At 33.6% G+C, this 18,239-nt stretch overlaps 1 protein-coding gene across 1 annotated transcript in view; it reads left to right on the forward strand.

Annotated features, from left to right (window-relative positions):
• Window positions 1–18,239, forward strand: part of LOC106461496 (SCY1-like protein 2) — a 177,154-nt gene that overhangs the window by 141,780 nt on the left and 17,135 nt on the right. The window contains exons 7-9 of the mRNA XM_022388724.1: window positions 5,931–6,047; window positions 15,035–15,160; window positions 17,883–18,059. Of these exons, the coding sequence (XP_022244432.1) occupies window positions 5,931–6,047; window positions 15,035–15,160; window positions 17,883–18,059 (420 nt within the window). The remainder of the gene's footprint in view (window positions 1–5,930; window positions 6,048–15,034; window positions 15,161–17,882; window positions 18,060–18,239) is intronic.

Here is an 18,239-nt window from a genome sequence, read left to right on the forward strand (position 1 = left end):
GAGTCGAGTGCCCTAACCACCTGGCTACAAAAATATACAAATTAAAAGTATATACACAAAAATATACAAATTAAAAGTATCTATACGTAGTCTAAGAACAACAACCGCATACGCACAAGGCATTGTTCATTTCTTGAACTTCGAGCAAAGCTACACAGGATTGCATAAGCTAGCCTTCCCTAATTTAGTGGCAACTTTTGGGCTACTCTTTTACCCAAGAAAAGTAGGATTGACTTCCACATTATAACCCATCCACACACGTACACACAAATGAAAGGGTGAGAATGTTCGTAGACGAACCCACAGATTGCGAGTCGAGCACCCTAATTACCAGGCCATGCCAGGTTCAGCACAAATCAAACCCACCAGACCAAGTTTAACAATTCGTAAAACTAATGAGGAAGATTTAAAAAAAAAAGTCAGAAAAAATATATAAAGAATTATTTTTTATTTTGAAACCCTCATGAGAAAGGGTGCAAATAATTTTGATATAGCGTTGTTCTTCGCGTGCTTGTGAGGTGCAGTTACTGGGGAGAAGACCTTGAAACATTTACGTTGAAGTGTGAAAGATCGTGTGGTTTGTCGCTCAAATGTCGTGCACAGGTTAATAATGTGTCCCCTATGTTTAGGGGAATCTTACACTGACTTTGCGACCTGTCTCGACAATGAATAATAGGTTGCATAGGGCACAAGTGATGAAATAGATGACAGATTCAGATGAACTCGTGAAAGACTGTCTGATGCTAAAGTTGCCTTTGGGTCCACTAATCACTTTGCGGTTATCCATGTGTTCACGTATTAAACAGCTTAATCTCTTACAAGGTAGACGTATTGAAAATCTGAAAAGGTATTTATTGTTATTGAGATTAGTAAAAACCAGTTTATATTGTAAACGAAGAAAACACAAGTTTCTGTTTTTTTTATGAAAAATAATTATAATGTTTGCTTTAATCTGTAGAATATGAAAGTTGTCCACGATAACACATGTCCGTGGCACAAATGACAGATTATGAATGATAAAACAGATGAACTTAGATTATGAATATTCAGTGGCAAGTCATAAGCTCTTTTCACACCTTAAACTGTATCTGATTAAGGTCTGCTGCTATTAATCTTTTCTCACGTAACAATGAAGAAGGACGCCTAACTTACATTCTTGGCACCTTTTCCCCTTTTAGTTTAATTGGAAAATTATATATGTATATTTTTTTCTGACTGTTTTATATCTCCCTGATGAAGGAAAAAGAATAAACAAAATTAAACACTCGCCAAATTAAAATAACTTTATTGACGAATTTAAAAACAATATTTTAAGCAATGGCCCTTTTTCATTAAGTTTGCAATGAGAACAAAATGGCTTTAATGAAGGGTCTAGGCCTGAAACGTTGTAGGAATTTAAATGTTATTTAAGTTAATTTTATCAACCGTTCTTTTTTTTTTCTATAGCAAACCGATTTTCTGTATCGATTGTTTGGTTCATTTTAGTGGAGATTCTAATCCTTTCAACTGTTCAAATACCTCCAGATGATTTACTGACTCTTAATGACGACATAAAAGTATTGAAAAGTTTTTTCCACTACCATATTCCGTTTGACAACAGTGAAAAGTTGGTTTTCTGAAAATCTTTTAACAAAAACAAAACTTTAATCGTGCGTGACCTAATACTGAACACAATGTCTTTGTACAAGTCCTCGCGCGCAGTAACATGCTATTAATTTCATTGCTTTGTCGTCTTTGAGAAAACTAAATATATGGAGATTTTTGATAATTTAGCTGAATCATCCAAATCAAATGCGCATATCCTTTTGCTTTTTTGTCTGCTTCTCGTAATTACACAAATGATCAAGGCCCGGCATGGCCAGGTGGATAAGGCGCTCGACTCGCAATCTGAGGGTCGCGGGTTCGAATCCCCTTCCCACCAAACATGCTCGACCTTTCAGCCGTGGGGGCGTTATAATGTGACGGTCAATCCCACTATTCGTTGGTAAAAGAGTAGTCCAAGAGTTGGCGGTGGGTGGTGATGACTAATTGCCTTCCCTCTAGTCTTACACTGCTAAATTAGGGACGGCTGGCGCAGATAGCCCTCGTGTAGCTTTGCGCGAAATTCAAAAGCAAAGCAAACAAATGATCAAATACGCATATCCTTTCGCTTTTTTGTCTGCTTCTCTGTTTGGAGTTGTCTTGTCATGAAAAGCTGAGATTTCTTCAATTTCCGAGACAGCGTAGCAGGAAGTCGTGACACCGATCTTTTCACTTTACAATCTTTTAATGTGTCGCACCACAAAAGCTCGAAAAGAGAGCCTCTGGTTTTTCAAGTCCTATATTAAGCACCAGAAACCGTCGTTTTCCATCAGCCTTATTCTCAAGTTTCTTGTTCAGCCACTTCTATACAAACTAAAGATAATTTTATAAAAGTAATTTTATTTTGCTCGCTTTCTTAAAAAAGAAATATTTTAGTTAATCGATATCGCGCATTGCATATGTACCACAGTGAGCTAATTTTCAAAATATCTAAATATTTTTACAGTTACATATTTTTGGAATATTTTTTGTTCTGCGCACTTTCGGGAAAACAGAAAAAAGTGGGAAAGGATTTTGAGATTGGGAACAGTCGACTTTTTATTTATTTTTATGTACTATCAAGCGTTGATTTTATTTCTTTAATGCAAGTGTATTATAAACCAGCATGACCCAGAGCCTGTGTTATCGGTTATAGGCAAGCCCATAGGGCGGGAAAACAACAAAATAGATGGGCAGCAAAACAGAAAGGCTACGAAATAAAAATAATTTGGCCCATGAATTTGTTTTCCAAGATGGCTGTATATTTATAAAGTCGTATCTCTTGTTAGGTTTCTTCTAGTTGATTTTTTGTTTGTAATTAAGCACAAAGCTACACAATGGGCTATCTGTGCTCTGCCCACCACGGGTATCGAAACCCGGATTCTAGCGTTGTATGTCTGCAGACATACCGCTGTGCCACTGGGGGGGCCCTTCTAGTTGAACAAGCCTGCTGAGGGTATCTAACGAGTAAATGGAAATAGAGCGTTCAATTTCTTTAACATACAGTAAAAAACTAAAAATGTCGTTTTACTAAATAATTTACTGTATAAAGATAAAATACTGTGAAACTGAGGATAGTCTCATACACTCTACATGTATCTGCATCTTACTGCTTCATCATCAATGGTGCAATATTCTGCACAAGTTAAGACTTATACTCTCTCAAAAATCACATGATCAAATTTACACACAGCTTACTGCTACGTATTTAATTAATAATAACTCGTTGTTAATTTCTTCTTCTTTATAACGTACTTTTAAAATTATGTCCACATAATACAATTTATTGTGTAATATTAAACGTTGGCTTTATTTCTTTAATACGTTTGTATTATTGAAAACTTACAGAAGAATCAGCACAAACGGACAAACACTTCTGTAAAACAATGCCACAACAAATTTGACTTAAAATATAACGAGTGTCATTATTATTTAAGCAGTGTGAGATGCTTTATAAGAAACCACAGTCATAAAATATTAAAACATACGTTACTATATAAATATTCATGAAAAGACAACTTATAACAGTCGTGTTTATCTGCTCGATATTATTAAGTTATGGCTTATTCATATACTTCACATGAATAAAACATATAATGAGTAACTGAGTATACTTTCGTGTAGTATGACTCTTTCCATTAGATGTGATTCTAATACTTTTCGCCATTCATGTTATGAGTACTTAAACTTAACAAAAATGGAACTTATGTCCTATTTTAAATAGAATTTCAAAAATACGTTCACATTTAAAGGGACAATAATGCATCTAATATTTTATCCGGAGAATAAGAATGCATAAAAATGTATTGGAAAGAATGTCGCCAATTCAGCGCAAGGCAGCAACCAAAAATAACATTGGAACGCCACCTATTAGCGTCACCAGCAACGAACTCTCATATTTTTCGACAAAGGCATTACGTTGGCTAAACACTTTTCTATTTCGGAGTTGTGTTTTCTCATTTTAGGATATATTTATCTTTAACAGTGTATTTTGATTTAATTGCTAAGGTCTTTTATGTAATTCTTACAAGTCCAAAGTATTATCTATATTATATATCATTCGTTTATGTTTTGGTTGTTTTTATACTGTAATACTTATGCAAATACATGTACAGAGACGATCCAAAACTTTATAACTTTTGTAATTTTAAGAAACGGCGTATCCGTCTTTTTTTTGTGATTTTTAGAATATAGATTAATCTGTCGCACATTATTTCTTTTTTAAATACTTTGAACATTTAGGGTTTGTCTATATTATTGAGAAAACTATATATTACCCCATTTGGTCTTACTGTTTTAAAGGCAGAAGGATTTGTACACGAATGAGTATAACTAAAGCCACATTTCAGGTTCCTTCATATATATATATATATATGAATATGTTCATCTGTGTACAGCATCCACACTATTCGAATCCTATACAAATTTTTACCATAGTTTGTCAGTACGTTGTCCAAGTTCCAGAATTCCGTTTAAATATAAGTATTTTTAGCTTAATACTGAAATTTATAAGTTTCCATTCAAACTGTTTAGTCCACCATGTTGGAGCATCTTTAAAGTGATTACGGTTTCATAATGTTACTACAGCAAAATACACTTTCCAACTAATGCATACGATCTATTTACTTAGTCCAGAGTTGCCTGGTGGTTAGCATGCCTAATTTTGGATCGGAAGGTCCAAGATTCGCGCCGTGATTCCACAGAACATGCTCTACACTTTCAATTGTGAGTTCGTTATAAGTCTGTCCAGTTACTTAGTTCAAAGCTAGACAATTTCCTCGTGGCGGTGGGTGCCACAGTATGACTACCTTTCGTTTGGCCAATATAGTTCCCAATTAGAAACGGCTTCAACTGAACCATAGGGAACTTTAACCTGGGCGTTTAACATATAGGCTTTAGAAGTGTTCTTCGGGTTTAAAATACCAAATCTTTTTTTAATAGTCAAGCTTATTACTGTATGTTTGTTTGGAATTAAGCACAAAGCTACACAATGGGCTATCTGTGTTCTGCCCACCACGTGTATCGAAACCCGGTTTCTAGCGTTGTAAGTCCGAAGACATACCGCTGTGCAACTGGGGGGGGGGGGGGCAGCTTATTACTAACCGTTTCGTCGGGTGAGGGCTGTTGTTGAAACTGATGTAGAATCTCGCTGAAAGTTATCGAGTATATTTGTAAATGTTGGCGTGATATCGATATTCCAAATATATTTACCGCATCTTCATTGTTGTTTGTTTTTTTTTTTTAAAAAGTCCTAACATGAGAAAGAGTTGAAAGGAATGCTGTGCTGCCCTAAGAATAACTTACAGAATAATAAGTCGGTTGTACCTTTGATGATCTCAAGTTATCTAGCTATAGGGACGTTTATGACTTTGGTATTATACTACGCGATAGCATTTCACACCCTATGTTGGCATTGCTATTTATCCGCAGTCATGCTCCGTTAATAGAGATCAATAATAGAGTAAGAAATTCAAGAATCAGTCTGAAGAAAAAAAACGGAAACTAGCGGGCAAGTGCATTTTTTGGTTACTCTGTACGCGAGTGTTGAATAGTTACCATAGTAACATTGTTTCTTATTACAACTTTTTATCAGATTTGTTTTGTTCTTTGTTTTTCGTTTTGTTTTCCTAAAAAACATCAATCTCTACAACGATATTAACAACTCAAAACACGTGTGTAAAAATATTTTTACAGAGGTCACGTGACTTGGATGTGGGATCTCAACACGTTTTTTTTATACCACCATGTTGCATACGTTTTTGAATGATACTATAGAAACTATGTTTCATTATGTTATAACATTGTTTATATTTTCAGATTACTATTATGTATGTCCACATCAACAAAATATATCTTCCTTCTCCTCTTAGCTAGAACAAAACATTCATGGATTCTTAAATAGAATACCTGATCTCCTACAAGTGCCTCTTCAGAGTCTCCTGAATGTAGACCCCAGGAGACGTCCTAATGCACAGAATTTTTCCATGGTGAGTACTACACATCTTGAAAGAGCATGTTATGTAGGAGAAACGTGACCTGTTGGAAATAAGATTTACTTTGAAAGCATTTTAAGTGATCGTGAAAGTCATTTGATATCTACAAAGCTGATTTCGTCGGTTTTGAAAGGTACAAGATAACGAGTTCTGTAACTATGGCAACGAGCGTCTAATTTTATCCAGCGTATCTGAAAACCAAGATAATACATTGGGCTCGAAATAACTTACAAATGAAAGGATGAGCTTATAGTAAGCTGTTACTAAATGAATGTACGCAATGCAGCAGTTTAAGTAATTCAAATGCCTCCTTCTTTCCCTTTCTCGCTTTCTATACATACTTAAAAGTAGAACAACACAAGCATAAAAATGTTACTTACGTGTGGCAGTTTTCCCCAGTGTTTTTATAATTTAGCATCTAATTGTTGGACTCGAGATTACATGAAATTTCAATGAAACAAACTGAACGTTGTATATTTTTTTATGTAAGTTTATACTGATTAAATAAGATTTATTTTGTAATCATTTTTAAATAACCTCCGGAATAAAGTTTTATAGGTATCGTCATTTTTTTTTCTGTGTTATTTTTCACCAGAATTTAAATATCAAGAATACATTTCAAACCTATTTATTATTTCTATTTCTTTTACTACAACAGAGAACTTTTGACGTTAAGTGTTTAAAGAGAAGAGTTTACTCTGCAAAATAATGCCGCTATCTTTAGTCCAATGATAAATAACGATAATAATACCTTATTGATAAATACAAGGATATATCAAATTATGAATTTTTCTTTCAAAAAACTTAAATCTTCTCACCGTGCGCTATGAAATAATTATATCTATGGTCCAAAATGTTATCATATTATCTTGTAAAGACATTTTCCGTCCAGTTTTCTACGGAAGGAATCCCACTGTTGAGAAGAATATTTTTCTGTTCTTCTAGTCCTACGTGGTAACAAATTGTAACGTACGTTACATCTTGTTAATGGATATTTACAACTCTTCCTACCACTGAAAATGCCCCCCCAGTGGCACAGCGGAATGCCTGCGGACTTAGAACGCTAGAAACCGGGTTTCGATACCCGTGGTGGGCAGAGCACAGATAGCCCTTGTGTAGCTTTGTGCATAATTAACAAACAAAACAAACAAACAAACCACTGATAATATAAAGTCTTTTAAATCATGTCTAACCAACTTGAGGCTTGTTTCGTTCTTTCTGCATAGGCCATGAAATATCACGATAATTAAATATAATTTGATATAATGGCTGTGTTGTAGTGTAATAAGGTTTATATGGTGAAATCAAATGTTAGATGAGCCTAGATGCTAGTATTTCAGAGAAATACATGAATTTAAGGGTCTAAAAATTGCTATATATGTTCTCATAGGTTATATTAAGGAAGAAATATTTTAGAAAATCGTTTACTGTGACACTTTTCAATAATTTATTAACGGAATTGGGTAATTTTATGGCTTTGCGAAGAAAAATTCAATCCTAAATCGCACATGACTACGAATTCTGAAATCTTAGCTCGAAATTTAACCATTACAAAAATCAAGTTATTATGATATATATAAAACACATTTAGAATAAGATATTGATAATCGTACCTATTACAAAGTTCAAAGAATGTATACGTGTATTTGTTTATTTGTTATTAAGCACAAAGCTCTACAATGGGCTATCTGTGCTATTTTCACCGTGGATATCAAAGCCCGATTTTAGCATCACAAGCCCTCAGATTTACCCCTGAGCCACCGGGTAAGGGTTAGGTGGCAATAGATAACCTTGTAATATGCAACATGTACGTATTTTTTTATCTCTACTTCTAATACGTAAGAAAAGGTAATGTTGCATAAGCAGCTTTGAGGAATGCGATGGTAGGTATTCTCGAATGATGTTATTAATAACTTGATCAAAGCATTGTCCGTTTGTTTGTTTTGTTGTTAACACTAAGCTACACAATAGGCTGCCTGTGCTCTACTCACCAGGGGTATCGAAACCCGATTTTTAGTGTTATAAGCCCTCAGACTCACCGGACTTACTGCTGAGCCACAGGGAAACCTCTTCAAGGTACTTCCATAGATCAGAGCTAGAAATAAACTCAATGAATAATTAAACTACAGCCTAATATTTTATCTAAAATTGTACCGTTTCAAAAAAAGCGATATAATGATTATAATTACTTCATTTTACCTGGTTTGTGAGATTTAATAAGTTAATACATCATTTCACTCTGTTTTGAAGCCTTAAACGATGTGACAGTATGTATTGAATTTCCTTAGACTGAAAGCTTCTCGTTTCTATCAGACTAGAACCCGTGTTTCCATCTTTTTACAATAAAACTGTCAGACTTTGCCACTTTAAATAACGCTTTTCTTTTTCGCAATATATTATACATAGTGACGTGCTATTTTTTTTTGTACGTCGATTATTTCTCTAATCATATTTCTTCTGTAAAATATTTGGTAGCGATAGGATTTGTGAATCACTGTACACCCGTATAACCATGGATAATATAATGAACTGTAAATTAGCAATTCTTCCTTTTCTTTCTTCACATAACCCTGGGAGTACGTCATAACAGATAATCTTGTAACTTATTAAATCACATAACCCTGGGAGTACGTCATAACAGATAATCTTGTAACTTATTAAATCACATAACCCTGGGAGTACGTCATAACAGATAATCTTGTAACTTATTAAATCACATAACCCTGGGAGTACGTCATAACAGATAATCTTGTAACTTATTAACTCACATAACCCTGGGAGTACGTCATAACAGATAATCTTGTAACTTATTAAATCACATAACTCTGGGAATACGTCATAACATATAATCTTGTAACTTATTTTATATATTTGCATTGTAAGTAATAAGTAAGCTTATATATTACTACAATAAACTCAAATACTTCATTTGTATAAGCGCCAATGTCTACATTTAGCAATGGTTATATTTCGGTAAATACAGTCCTTGAAAAATATGTAGCAATAGGAAACTTCATAGAATATTATAACTTATTCTATTCAATTATACTATCGTAATATGCACTAATATATAACTGATTCTATAGAATATTTCGTGGCAAGTAAGATAAATACCTTTGTGCTTTAATATATAAATGTTTGCAGTATAAGATCTGTTTTATAAAGTAAGACCCTATGCAAGAGCAACTAATACCATTTCTTTTAAAAGTTACTTGTGCAGCCTTCAAACGTTTTTTTTTTTTCACGTAATTCAACATTGTCCCTATTCCTTTGTTCCTTTAATCGATTGGTCGTTGGTTTGCATCATGTATTGTCCAAGGACGTTCTCGATAATTACAATAGTCATTCTCATTGAAATTCTATTTTTGAATTTCTTGAGTTGCACAGCATTATCTTTTGTGTACCATCAGCTTAATGAATAGACTGTTCTATGCTTTTAGTTTAAAAAATACTAAATAAAGGTCAAGGGGCAGTTGTAAGGAGTTTGTTAATAGAAGTAGTTTTAGGTTTAGCATATTCTTTCTTTGTGTCTGTTATATTCTTAGACATACATCTTTCGTGATCTAGTGTATTTGTTATTGTTGTTTTGAGGCTTGAAAATTTATATTTAGTAACAGATTAAAAACTCAACTAGATGGCAGAAATAAAATAATTGTATATCTTATATGAACGTGTTTAAAAAGTATTTTTATTATATATATGTATGAAATACGTCTACTTCTTAACCAGTAGATTACTTGTAAACATTTATGGACAAAAACAGCAAACTACGCAAACAAAACATTTTCGTATTACTATGCTTTGAAGGACAATTTACATGTTCTTATCAGTTTTTAAATAAATCCATGCAGGCAACCCTGAGAGACACACACACAACCTTCCAAAAAAAAACTTCATTTCCATGTCTAAAAACTCCAATATCTTAAATATATTCTTGTTCTCAACAATCCCTTACATGTATAAGCAAAATTCATTTGTAAGTTTGGATTTTCGGTCCGTAGAGACCCCAAAATCTCTCTGACACCCACATGAATTCCCCAATTTTAAAATGACCAGCATTAAAACTTAAATTATTGTTTTGAATGGCTCCTTATATATTATTCTTTGAAGGCAGCTTTAGTTGTTGTGATCAACATTTGAGGAATATTTTTTATTGCTTCTGCCTTGTGTTTGTTGGTGACAACGTTTTGGGTTCAAATCTGAGTTCTTCTTCAGGCAGGAAATAACCACCAAAAGCCTTCATCAAATCGGTTCAGTCAAACCTAAATCCCCTTGATCCAATATTTTTAGGGCACCCTCTTGACTCTTTTTTATATATTCTTGGTAGATCAAGAACATACAAAGTTTCAAGTCGATTTGTGAAACATCGCTAACATGGTAACATAAATACAGGTAGAACTGAGAATTCCATGATAGATAACATAGTAAATATGATGAGATAATTTATAAAAGGAATATTTCTATCAGAGTTAAATATCAAAAGCACAAAAAGTAAAACACCAAACTAACATTGTTTGAAAACTGATACCAGGTATATATAACAGCTTACTTACTTATGGATGTTTTCTACTGATTCCATGTTGTTGACTTTTTTATCTGAAACATTTTGATATATTAAAAGGTATGTGCTAACAGTCTGAATGTTTTAGTGCAATAACTTACTATCTTAAAGGTTCTTTTTCTAGTTGTTGTTTTTTTTCACAAAGTGTGAGGGCTGTTTCATGAAAAGGACTAAAAAAAAAGAGATGCAAATTCATTTTTGGAAATTCTAAACCAATACATAATCGTTAACCCTATTTAATCAATACAGACGGTGTCATTGCTCACATGTAATTTTTGTTTGTTTTTTATTAAGGCCAAAACTACACACTGAGCTATCTGTGCTCTACCCGCTGCAGGTATCGAAACCCGATTTTTAGGGGCATAACCCCCTCAGACTTACCGCTGAGCCAGTGGAAAGGGTTAAACTGTTAGGTCACCTTATTTGTCTAATATAATGTCCCCATGCATAAAAAGTAATGATAAAAATGTTTTTTCCTTAATAAATGGAAAGCTTTCAAGATATTACGATGTTCTGTGATAGACTTTAGAAAGGCAGCAAAACATTTGTCATAAATACTTTCAAGATATTAAAACGAGGGAAATAAGCTCATATGATTATTTCTATTTAATTTATCTATATTGATGTGATTGAAACTTTAATTTATATATATTCGATGTGCTAACTCGTGTTAACAGTTGTTTATGTGATGGCTGCCCGGCATGGACAGGTGGTTAGGGCGCTCGACTCGCAATCTGAGGGTCACGGGTTCGAATCCCCGTCACACCAAACATGCTCGCCCTTTCAGCCGTAAGGGCATTATAATGTTACGGTCAATCCCACTATTCGTTTATAAAAGAGTAGCCCAAGAGTTAGCGGTGAGTGGTGATGACTAGCTGCCTTCCCTCTAGTCTTATACTGCTAAATTAGGGACGGCTAGCACAGATAGCCCTCGTTTAACTTTGCGCGAAATTAAAAAAATGCCAAACTTAACTGATGAACTTTTTTTTGTTTTTTTTATATCACGCATCAAAATAACGATGGAGCAAAGTAATAATTATCAATAACTTCTGGTCAAAGCCAGCTACCTACATTGATCAAAACTGAAAATTAATCCAGTAATTAATGTAACTAATTTAATATAGCGGACTAACTAGGAGTGTACATGGTCATAAAGCAAAACGTTAAATGATTGTAATGTATTGATTCACCAATTATTGATATTTTAAACAGTAATTCAACTAATTCGGACAGCTTAGGAGACTTGGGTTAGTCCTAAATGTATACACTAAACTAACAACGCAAAATAATCCTCATAACAAGAATATTTATGAAATAGATAAAATGTGATAAAAATAAATATATTACATATATTAAACATAACCAATACTGATAATGAAAAATAATATTAAAAAGAGGATGGAATATAACTTAAAAGACACATAAAAACTAATTGTTTGCTTCACGCATTATCATCACAAGGTTTGAGGACACAACTGTTCCATTTTTTTCTGATTAATAGTATGGTTTCTGTTATTTATTTTACTTGAGACATTTTTGAGCAGAATTTGTCTTATTCGTAAAAGAATATTAATTAGTTGTTTTGACCTATATCTTTGTGATAGGGTTGAAGGGCTAAAGCAGTATCGTAGTGAATTGGACTCAAATTTTCCATTCTGTTATCGATGTGAAAGATCTTCGACAAATTTCGGAAATACTTGTCTACCGTATCTCATAGTTATAATTACAGTAAATTTGAAGTAAATACATAACTAATGCTTATCAAATCTTGCTACTTTAGCAACCCGTGCAAAGTTTGAATAATAGTCGTAATATTAAATGCGTGTTGTCTTTTTTAAAAAGTTGAAAGATGGTGAAGATTAATCATGTGTTTGGTAGAATGTTCACTTCAATTTGCTTTGACGAAGTGAAAGGATTTTCTTGATCTGTTAAACCTAGCTGTTGATCAAACACTTGAATCTCTGCTCAACAAGGGGCGGATGAACTAACGTAGACTGCATAAAGATAGGAGTTCACTATCCTGTTTTTTCTTGTTTCTACAGTGCCTGTCAAAAGCTTTACAATAAATGTTCACAAAGTGGGAGTTATTTATAAAGAAATCTCTCAGGAAGCAACTGTTCTGAAGCTACTATAACCTTAAATGAGTTTAGTACCGAATTTTTCATCCTGCAAAACTTTTGTTGCTCTCTTTTCTAAGTCATTTCCTTTAGTCTATCGCACCTCCTTTTTTCTTCTGCAAATGTTTAGGCTTTTTCTGAAAGCGAACGACTAGAGAGCCTATTAATAGGCTACTAAAATCCACATCTGAGCCAGCAATGTTCAATTTGTCTTTTACCGACAAAAATTTGATACAATGTTTCCAATAGTTTTGAACACAGTGCATAGTGTATTTGTAACTACGCCTCGTTTAAGTATAAATAATAGCTGTAAAGTTATTGTAGTAATCTAACTGCTGTAAGATAAATATAACACACTAAGCCTATCATATATGTGCCTAAAATTAATTACATGGACTAAGTAAAGCAAAACAAAAGTATAAAATGATATTTAGGATAATGTAGAAACATGCAGACAAAAAAAATAAACTTACTAACAACTCGGGATACTTGAATTTCCACTAATAGCTCACTAAAAGCCACGTTTGATCCAAAAATATCTAGTCCTTCCTTTACCAGTACGTGAGAAAAGTAATTCTTAAAATTGTTATCGTTTTATTTTGTTTTTATTACGTGAAGATAACTTGTGGTAGAAGTAAAAGCTTATGTATGCCTTAAACTATTGTCACGTTATGAAATAAAATTGTTATCGTTTTATTTTGTTTTTATTACGTGAAGATAACTTGTGGTAGAAGTACAAGCTTATGTATGCCTTAAACTATTACCACGTTATAAAATAAAATATTGACAATTTGATTTACAGTATACCTTCAAGTAACCAAAACTGATCTCATAATATGACGATTAATAACATTCTTAGATAAAATTTTCGTTTAATCTGTTTACTGCAAGATGAAAAATGTAATGTAGTATTATAAAGAAATACTACATATACATTATTGAAAACAAAAACTTGCTCCATATACACAGTCTGACCAATCTATTAGGACCTATACCTACTAATGGGTTAGGCTATCTTTTGACCAATTAATAGCCATGATGTGATGTGGCCATTGAATCCACGAGGTGATGGAATGTGTCCTGAGATATTTTTTTTACTTACAGTTACTAATATTGCATGCTATTCATGAGATATGTAGAGGCTTGTGATGGGAAATGCATATTTTAACTTCATTACACAGAAGCACAGTTATATTGAGATTCAAGAATTATGGTAGCCATATAAGCACAATTTGGAAAAGGTAGATGTGAGTATGGTCATCTTAGATGAAGTAGCTGTCCCCTATCAAGGTACTCATGAAGCATCATTGGACGCACTTGATCAGAAATTATGCTTAGGTAAGCGGTAGCTTTCGTTCTGCCTTCTAAGTGGATCGAGGATTCCAGGAATGCATGCCCAAAACATGACTCCACTACCAGAGGCCTGGACAGTTTTGACTGCACAAGAAAGGTCAAGTGGCTTTCTCCAGATTGTCTTTTCCAACTTGTGCGAAAAAGGATGACATGTGACTTGTCGGACCACATCACTTTCCTTCAGTCCTCATTAGTTCAATCTCTACGCTCTTTACACTATCCTAGGCGTTTCATATTGTTGGTATCTGAGATTAGGGATTTTTGCAATGGTCTCCTACTTTCATAATCAACATTTTTCGCAAAATATGGCTAAAGATGGGTTTGAATTGCCTTACATTGGATGTCTCTGACATTTCATATAACCACTTTTCTCCTCTTTCTGTTATTACGTGTTTGGCCAGAACTTATCCTCGCACCATACATTTTATTCACATTTTGATGTTGCTGGGAAACTCGAATGGATGATGTCTTGGAGCCTACCAACGAAACTGTCTTGGCCATTGTAGCACCTTCTACATATGCACCAACTATATCGTGCCTCTTTTGAACCCAGCAATATCTTTGCCTTTCCCCATATCTGTTTTATTGGCTGCACATGTTCTTGTTCCAGTCACTTATAATGATGTAGTGATCACCCGACACATTATTTGACGTACCTAACTTACATCCAATATGAGTCCTAATAAAGTGACCAACTGGTGTAGGTGCCATATTTGCACAAACCACAGTAATGACAGAGTGCACTATACTATATATACGTACCACATAAATTAGACATTTTATAAACTATGCCATCACAATGCTGCGATATATTAACTCGGTTTATACATTTTTGGACTTAAATATCAATAACCTACGCTCTACGTAAAGACGTTTTAGAACTGTATTGGTTAATATTTAATGCACTAGAATATATGCACTTATAATTTTTTAATTTGAATGTTTTACAGATTAAATTTTTCATGGATCCTGCTATCCACGCCCTGCAGTACCTGGATGTGATTCAGATGAAAGACTCAATACACAAATCCCACTTTTATCATAGTCTGAAGGGAACATTATCCCACATACCAAAAGTAAATTGATTATGATCCTATCTTTTTCCTGTTCTTAACAATCTTTATATTCAAAAGTGTGGGTGTGTTTGTCTTGTAGTTATTTTTATTATCCTTTTATATGCACCACTTCAGTTCTTTATTTCAATATATAATTTATTTAATCAAAAATCCAATACTTTGTAACATTTTTTTATTGATGCATGATTGAGTTTCGTATAAGATAGCAGTATGAAAGATGTCACAACAATTTGCAATATAAAAATCTCTCTTTCATCGATTTCGTTCATCTTCTGCCTCGACATATCATAATCACTTACTATATATATTTGCACAAAGATTCAGCTACTTTCCACCAGGTGTTGTTTTTGTTTGCTTTTGAAAGCAAAGCCACATCGGGCTATCTGTTGTGTCCACCGCCGAAAGTCGAACTCTGAATGTTAGTGTTAAACTTACCACTGTCCCATCAGGGACACCAGGTTTTGCTTCTTGGAAATAATACACTGATTATATTGTATTTAAAAAAAAGCATATTCTTTAAATAGGGCCTCACAATTCTGCTTACTGATGTAATGATTGGATATAACATTCCAAAAATTATAAATTTTCGAAGCATATTGCATGTGAAAATGCAGCAAAAAGTATCTTTTCAATGAAACAAAGTCGGTGGTTTTGTTAATAAAATATGTGCATAGTTTGTGCAAAAGCTCAACTTTATTAACCAGTGGAGTAAAGTATAAAATTCAGTCACTAGGAGAAAACTAAAAAACATGTTGAGAGTATTGCTTGTTTTTTAGTACAAAGCTACACAATGGCCTGTCTACGCTCTCCCATTGTGGGAAATCTAACTGACACACTGAACAGAAATTAGAGAAAAGTAAAGCAATGAAATGATTGTTTCGTTTTTAAGCCTATCGCATCGGGAAACAGCTGTAGATTAGCCAGATGTATTAGCATAAAACAAGGAGTGCAAGATGTAACTATTTAAAAAAAAATCTGTTCCAGTAAAATATGCATTGTAGTATTATAAGACTCTACAATTACAAACTTTATAAAACAATTACATTATTTTAACTAAATCTTAACATGGTTCAGGTGTATGCTACATTATTAGAAAAACGCACTTAGAATAATCAGGTTCTAAACATCAGAATTTTACTAAACAAACAAAAAAGTTCAAAAAGGCAGTTGTTTTAAAATCATATGAATTGGCAATAAATATGAAAACCTTCACAAACTCAAAACATTAGATTAACTATATTTGTTAAACTGACATTTTTAGGCTTTCTCATAAAATAATTATATATTTAGTATTGCAATCCGCAGAAAAATAATATTTTTTCTTATCTATGAAAAAGTGTAATACGGCGTTTAAGAAGTGACGTCACTGTAAAATTTGTTCTTCTGCAACCTCTCTTTTCTTAAGTTAAGCTCAGGAAGCATAATTCGCTATAAAAATCTGTAGTAAAACACGCGAAGCAGTGACTTTGTAGTACAAGTAAACTCTTCGTATCTCATTAAACATGATTCAAGCACACTGCAATAAAAATATGTAGTAAAACACGCGAAGCAGTGACTTTGTAGTACAAGTAAACTCTTCGTATCTCATTAAACATGATTCAAGCACACTGCAATAAAAATATGTAGTAAAACACGCGAAGCAGTGACTTTGTAGTACAAGTAAGCTCTCTTTATCTCATTGAAACATGATTCAAGTACACTTTGCTATAAAAACCTGTAGCAAAAGACGCGAAGCAGTGACTTTGTAGTACAAGTAAGCTCTCTTTATCTCATTGAAACATGATTCAAGCACAATTCGCTATAGAAATCTGTAGTAAAACACGCGAAGAAGTGAAGTTGTAGTACAAGTAAGCTCTCTTTATCTCATTGAAACATGATTCAAACACAATTCGCTATAGAAATCTGTAGTAATAAAATACGTGAAGCAGTGAAGTTTGAGTACAAGTAAGTTCTCCTTATATTTTTGAAACATGATTCAAGCTTACCAAAGTCTTTACGATGCAGTTGCGTTGCTTAACTGTTAAAAACAGGTATTTAAAGTTATATGATCCCTGCTTTCAAAGATTAATAAGTTTGTAATAATTTGCAGGAACAAAACAATTTTTCTCGTGTTCTAAAGTTACTTACACCAACAGTGTTTCTACATATAGAAAATGTAGTACCCTTAGCTTTGAAGTGACTATTTTTACTTTTTGTAAGCATCAACGATTTAATAACTTAGTGACAAACTTATAACAATGGCCAGGTAGTTAGGGCGCTCGACTCGCAATCTGAGGGTCGCGGGTTTGAATCCCCGTCCCACCAAACATGGTCATCCTTTCAGCCATTGGAGCGTTATAATGTAACAGTCAATCCCACTATTCGTTGGTAAAAGAGTAGCCCAAGACTTGGCGGTGGGTAGTGATGACTAGCTACCTTCCCTCTAGTCTTACACTGCTAAATTAGGGACGACTAGCGCAGATAGCCCTCGTGTAGCTTTGCGCGAAATCCATAACTAACAAACAAAACAAACTCTAAACACTGATCACTTTCAATGTGCATTATAGTAATAGTACGTTCATTCTGGAATCGATCAAGTAACTGAATTGTAGAGTTTGTAATACGTGACAATAACATTTTAAAAAGAATTTTGCATGGAAAGGCATACACACAAACGGTGTTCACTTTATTTACAAGCTAAAAAGCCAACACGATTTAAATAATTATTATTGTTTCTGTCCAGAAACTGTGGTATCAGCACGTGCTACCGTCCTTGAAATCAGAGCTCCAATCTCCGGAAGTATTAGCAGCCGCTCTCCAGCCTCTGCTTTATATAATCGACGAAAGTACTCCTGAAGAATACCAAACACTTATCTTACCGATGTTTCGAACTATCTTCAGCATGCCTAAATCTGTACAGGTATAGACAAATTATTGTCTCTTTAATTCTCCGTGTTTTTATAATAAAAAAGGAATCATTTATTTGGGAGAGTTTAAGAGTTTCTGTTTGTTATATTTTTTGTAATTTTGTCCTTACTTAGATTCTTCTTATTGTAGACCTTGATCTGAAATATATGTCTGAAATATATATTCATGTAAT

The sequence above is a fragment of the Limulus polyphemus genome, unplaced genomic scaffold (assembly GCF_000517525.1).
Source record: "Limulus polyphemus unplaced genomic scaffold, Limulus_polyphemus-2.1.2 Scaffold39, whole genome shotgun sequence".
Classification (NCBI taxonomy): domain Eukaryota; kingdom Metazoa; phylum Arthropoda; class Merostomata; order Xiphosura; family Limulidae; genus Limulus; species Limulus polyphemus.